Consider the following 6,548-nt stretch of genomic DNA (forward strand, 5'->3'; position numbering starts at 1 on the left):
TACCAGCCAAGTAATGTTAAAGACTGCCAGAGGCAAGAAAGGGCATGGAAGGATTACCTTGCAGGTTTTAGGGGGAGCATAGCTTTGTGTACACCTTGACCTCACTCAGACTTCTGGCCTGCAGAACTGAGACAACAAACTTCTGTTGTTTTAAGCCACTTAGTTTGTGGTACTTTGTTAAGTCCACCCTAGGAAACCAATACAGTGGCCTTGACTTTGAATTTTGTAAATATTGGGGCATGGGGAAAAGGCCAATCACCCGAATGTCATAGCCTGTGAGTTTTCAATGATTTTCCGGTTTGTTTCTTTTTTTCTGATTGGTGAAAATATTTTTAAGAACGTGTACAGTGAAATCAGGGATTCAAGTAAAGCAAACAATAAAACCACACAGAGTGTGGAGACTTCTCAAAAAACTTAGAATGGAACAACATTTGACCCAGTTATCTCACTACTCACTGTATACCCAAGACTTAACATCAGCATACTATAATGACACAGCCACATCATTGTTTGTAGCAGCTCAATTCACAATAGCTAAGCTATGGAACCAACCTAGGTACCCTTAAACAGATGAATGGATAAAGAAAATGTGGTATATATACACAATGAAATACTTTTCAGCCACAAAGAAGAATAAAATTATGGCATTTGCTGGTAAATGGACGGAAATGGAGAATATCATGCTTAGTGAAATAAGCCAATCCCAAAAAACCAAAGGCTGAATATTTTCTCTGTTATGCGGCCGCTACCGCACAGTAAGGGGTGATAGAGGGAAGAATAGAAGTTCATGGAATTACACAAAGGGGAATGAAGGGAAGGGAGGGAGGATGAGACTAGGATAGACAGTAGAATGAATCAGACATAATTTTCCTATGTTCATGTATGAATACACGACCAAGGTAACCCCACATTATGTATGACCACAACAATGCAAAGTTATACTCCATGTATGTTACATGTTAAAGTATACTCTACTGTCACTTATTTCAAAAAAGAACAAATACAAAATAAAGAACACAAAAATATAACAGGTAATTGAAATTTTAATATACCTAGTTATTAATGTAAAAAATTTTAAAAATTAGTGTTATAGCATTTATTTCGAAGATTAACACAATTGTAAAATAAAGTTTCACAAAGTCGAATTTCCTTAACATTTAGTTTCAATATTAATCTAATCATTTACAGTATACCAAAATGGTAATATTTTACTTTTTTAAAATAAAAGCACTGAAACTCTTCTTAAAGTAGAATGCTAATGTGAGGCCCCAGAACATGACACAGAAGGCGAGGTTGCTCTAGTCAGAGGCTCTCCTGGTCTTACACTTCCCTAGGTGTTACCTCTTCAGAAACAGCACAGCCTAAGCATTCTGGGAACTAAGGAATGAAACATTAACAATAAACACTAGAACAAGCAATATAATATCAGGGGACATTCGGATGGATGTCTAAGGGGATGTAAGGGGAACAACATTCACAGAGTCCTGCTGCTCCACGTGTACAGGAAAGGCTGGGCTGTGGGGACATGGAGTCGTGCAGAGTGACATTGATTGAAGACAGGGAGGCTGTGGTGGACCCCGATGGGCCACAGAACCATGGAGAAGCATCTGCCTAAGTTCATGTGTGGATAAGGGTTAACAGGACAAAAAGAAAACCATGAGACATGTGGCCTTTAGTCAGTTGGCTGGGTTTGCTCACCATGGACCTCTTCTTGAGACTCAGTCTATGAAGTTTATTCACTTCACAAACACTCCTACAGAGTTCACAACCCTAATGTAGTGCTTATTGTCAAGAGGCTCCTTCTAAACCCTTTACAACTGTGAATACATTTAATCCTCATTACCAATCTATGAGGTAGGTACTATTTTAGTCTCATTTTACAGAAGAGGAAACAAGTACAGAGAGGTCAAGCAACTTGCCCCAAATCACAGAGCCTGATAATGTCAATCTGGGAATCAACTCTCTTTCAAGGGAAAAAATGACACCTGTGAAAAGGTATCATCCATTTTTCCTTAGGAAGAATCTTTTAAGAATTTCTCTTAGGAAATTTGTCCTAGAAAAAATATAGGAACCTGCCTGAGTATAGGAAAAAGCAGCACCAGGAGGAGAGTCTACTTGCTCATCATACAACAAAGATATGATCTCTAAGTTACAATACTTTTTTTTTTTTTTTTGGTACCAGGGATTGAACTCAGGGGCACTCGACCACTGAGCCACATCCCCAGCCCTATTTTGAATTTTATTTAGAGACAGGGTCCCACTGAGTTGCTTAGGGTCTCACAGTTGCTGAAGCTGGCTTTGAAAACTAGCGATTTTCTTGTCTCAGCCTCACAAGCCGTTGGGATTATAGGCGTGCACTACCATGCCTGGCTCTACAACATATTTTAATGACATAAACTGATTAACATTGCATGCCAGTTGGGCCAATGAGGATCAGATTGAAGAGGCACTTTCTTCTCTACCACAGAGACTAGCATAAAAAAAGCAGTAAATAAATAGCAAATTTGTTATAAAAAAGTTGTTTCAGATAAGGTTTAAGAATAACCATTTATATCCCAATTCATTACTTTATCATATTCTTGAATTCTTTGCTTTATGTGAGAGAGTTTATTCTTGAGGTATTCACAGCGTTCTTTTTTTTCCAGAAATGAAGGATCCTATAAAAGAAACATAGCTATTATTTTAGCATTTGGCTTTCTCAGCAATAAACACAAAAATCCATTATCCCAGAAAATGGTCCTACACAGAATAACTTGCAGAAGATTTTTAAACCTCCCTAATCAGAACAGCAGTTAAGTTCTTACTTAAAAAAAAAAAAAATAGACTGTGTTTAATTAAAGCCACTTCAATTTTATAGCAATATCAAGTGGGAAGTATAAAGAGCTGAGGCAGCTTCAATAATTTGAAGTATAATAAAAAGTAATTAATACGTATAGGAAAGATTAATAAGGTCTTTCCAGTTTCTAATTGATTTATTAAATTAAGTAAAGGGTGGACATAAAAAGATGTAAAATAATCATTTTGAAGAACATGTGGGTGGTAAAGAGTTACAGGTCAGTCCCCACTTTCCTAAGCTGTGAAACTAACAGGGCAGAATGTATTCAGGCCTGGGATTACAAGAAAACACCTTCTGCAGCACCCACAGTACCTAACAAGTAACGTCTTAAGACATATAAAAATGAAATACAGCAAACTCCCTCTCTCTATGTATGTGTGTATATACATATCTATAATCTCCATATATCTTTATCTCTATAATCTACAATCAGAAAAATTAAAAATTAAAAATTAAACTCTGATAAAGTTTAATTTATAAATTAGATACTAACAACAACTTATAAAACAGAACAACTATAACAACATGCTGTAGTAAAATTGCCACCATCTCTACTCTTGTGCTCTAGGTCATTATTAAGAAATCTTATTACTTTAATACAATTATATGGTATCTTGACAGTCAATCTGATAATTGGGAAGTTCCTAAGCAACTTGGGTGGTGAGTACAATGTGGATGTGCTGGACAAAGGGATGATTCACAACCAGGGCAAGCTGGAGAGAGAGTGAGATTTTATCAGGCTACTTGGAATGGTGCACAATTTAAAACTTACTAATTGTTTATTTCTGGCATTTTTCTATTTAATTTTTTGGGAATATGGTTGACTGCGGTTAAAACCATGGATAAGGAAGGACTACTGTACTTTAGCAAAAATAATCTAGTTTATCAATTACCACCAGTGTATCCAGGTAAGAATACACTCTGAAGAAGAAAACTGTTTTACTCACATTCTTTTTTTTCTTAAACTCTTCATGGATTCTTGAAATTCTTTCATGTTCCTAAAAATAATATATTGTATATTTGAGTTAAAACATTTGCATTTACTCAAATCATATCTCAGAACACACTGGAAATTAGAAAACAATTTTTGCCTAAAATTATTATGACAATATTCACAGAGAAAATGTTTGAGGGCTTATTATCTGCCAGAGAGGCACTGGGATTCAGGGATGAACAAGACAGAAAGGGTACTGACTGCATAAAACCAGACCCTACTCCTAGTGCCATCTTCTGCCAGCTGTGTGACCCTGGGCAAGCTGTTTATCCCAAGACTTAGTTTCCTGATTGGAAAAGTAGAAATCATAATTGTAAACAGCTCAAAGGGCTGTGAGAAGGTTCACTTATTTGAAATGATGCTTATGAATAATCACATTAGCTATTATTATCATTTTCATCTTCTTTGGAAAGTTCCCTTTCAAGAAACTGGTAGTGCGATTAAGAGATTGAGACTATTTAACTTTTGAAAATAGCTAATATAAGGTTCCTTCTAACTTTATTCTAAGTTTTATATTTACTATAAATACATGTAGTAAATATAAAATGTGTTATGGGGTTGAATCTTCCCAAAGGATATCCCCTTTGGGAACACTAAATGCTCAAAAGGCATTACTAGAGCAATGCTTTCATTTTTTTATGTAAAACTATGCATAGAGGTTACCAGACACAACAAATCTAATAAAAAGTGTAATAATTTATAGTCCTAAAATTTCTCTTGAGACAATTTTGTATCACTTACCCATATCCTTTTCCCAGAATATTTTAATTCTTCAATATCTTTTATATTCTGAGACCATGAGTATTGTTTGTGTTTTGATTACTTACCAACAGTGAAAATGAACTTGGTAACTCAGTGGTAATGTACCATTATAGGTCCTGGGCCAGGATTAAATTAGCTTCCAGGGTTGGGGAGCTGTACTGGAGATGCAGGAAGAGACGAGAGTGGTAAAACTCACTCTAACCTGCCACAGACACTGAATTCATGAGCTGGTGAGGACCAGAGGGATTATTTGGAACAATATTCCTACTTTACAGTCTCAGAAAAATCTTGTGATTGTTTTATTTTTAAAGGGTGCACAACCAGGTATGTGAGAGAACCTGTGCTTTAATAAGCCCATGGGGTTTTGAAATGCCTCCCAAGTTTCCCTAGGGACCTGGTGGGAAAATGAATGAGCCTTGCAGACTGTTGCCAAGACAAAGCTCAGCCTGTGGTCTATGAAAAGTTAACTTTTCTGATACAATTAATGAATCTACTTTAGATAAGGTCCAGAGAAGACACAGATTATATCCATGAGCCTATCAGTTTTATTACTTTCTTGCTATGTCATATTGAAAATCAGGGGTAATGACTGTTATTAATTATGTAGGCACATCATGGTATGATAGTCTCTCAGCCCCACTCTAACCAGAACCCATGGATTCCCCCAACTATAGTCTTATATGCTGGAACTTGTGGCATTCCTACAAAGTACACATGCTGAGACACTGGGTTTCTGCTCAAAGGCTACAGTGGCAATCAGGGTTTTCAGGATCATTTCTCTCATTTAGCCTTCTCTTCCCAACTGTGCTAATCCACTATGGTCTGCTTGTTCTTCCTTACATTCCTCTTCTTTGGGTATGAAACGGAAGGGGTCTTAGCCTGTTGCCCAAGCTGGCCTTGAACTCCTGGCTTAATTGGACCCTCCTGCCTCAGCCTTCTGTATAGCTGGGACTACAGGTTTGTACCACCATTTCCAGCTCTTCCTGCGTTCTGATGGCCTTTAAACTTGGTCACTCTTCTCAGACTTGTGAACCTGACTTGTTTTCCAAATGGTACTAACTGATCCTAGATTTGCTAGATTTCTCCTGCTTCATGGTACTAGTGTTTCAGCACTACTCCATCACTTCAGAACTGGGAAAAGGTCACTACAGTATACATTTGGTTTAGACAGCTCATAATTATGAGTAATTTAAATATATACTTACAAGTCTATAGTCAAAACAAAGATGCCCAATTAACTGGGGTTCTCAGGTGAAAATTTTATATGTATACATGTGTATATACACATGTGTATATTCACAAGCATAAATGCATTTGACATTTAAAAAATTTTTTAATCATACAAAGCTGGATGCAATGGCATATACTGTAGTTCCAGCAACTTGGGAAGCAGAGGAAGGAGAATAACAAGTTCAAGGCCAGTCTTATCAACTTAGGAAGGTCCTAAGCAACTTAGTGAGAATCTGTCTCAAAATTTAAAAAGAGCCTGGGGATATAGCTCAGTGGTAAAATGTCCCTGGGTTCAATCCTTAATACCATAAAAAAATTTAAGCAATAGACTATAATATATTTTCTCCATTAAAAAAAACCACAAATGTGCTCAGCAGCATTATTCATAATAGTTAACATAAAGTGTAATATATTGTATCACTGCTTTCTTTTTTTTTTGTATTGGGGATTGAACTCAGGAACATCTTACCACTGAGCTATATCCTCAGTTTTTTCTTTTTTCATAGTGGGGATTGAACTCAGGGGCGCTAGACCACTGAGCCACACCCCCAGTTTTATTTTGTATTTGATTTAGAGACAAGGTCTCACTGAGTTGCTCAGTGCCTCACTTTTGCTAAAGCTGGCTTTGAACTCCATATCCTCCTGTCTCAGCCTCCAGAGCCACTGGGATTATAGGCATGTGCCACTGCTCCTGGCCTTTTTTTCCTCTTTTTTTTTTTTTTTTTT

General features: G+C 36.8%; 1 protein-coding gene across 3 annotated transcripts in view; it reads right to left on the reverse strand.

Moving 5' to 3' along the window:
* Positions 1 to 1,025: 1,025 nt before the first annotated feature.
* The window catches only part of Marveld2 (MARVEL domain containing 2), a 25,227-nt gene continuing 19,704 nt past the window's right edge, over positions 1,026 to 6,548 (reverse strand). For all 3 annotated transcript variants that reach the window (XM_015482268.2, XM_015482266.2, XM_015482267.2), the window contains 2 exons: positions 3,784 to 3,834; positions 1,026 to 2,657 (listed from right to left, as the gene is read on the reverse strand). In XM_015482268.2, coding sequence (XP_015337754.1) covers positions 2,535 to 2,657; positions 3,784 to 3,834 — 174 coding nt within the window. In that variant the 3' untranslated portion in view covers positions 1,026 to 2,534. The remainder of the gene's footprint in view (positions 2,658 to 3,783; positions 3,835 to 6,548) is intronic.

This window comes from Marmota marmota, unplaced genomic scaffold, assembly GCF_001458135.2.
Source record: "Marmota marmota marmota unplaced genomic scaffold, marMar, whole genome shotgun sequence".
In the NCBI taxonomy this organism is placed as follows: domain Eukaryota; kingdom Metazoa; phylum Chordata; class Mammalia; order Rodentia; family Sciuridae; genus Marmota; species Marmota marmota.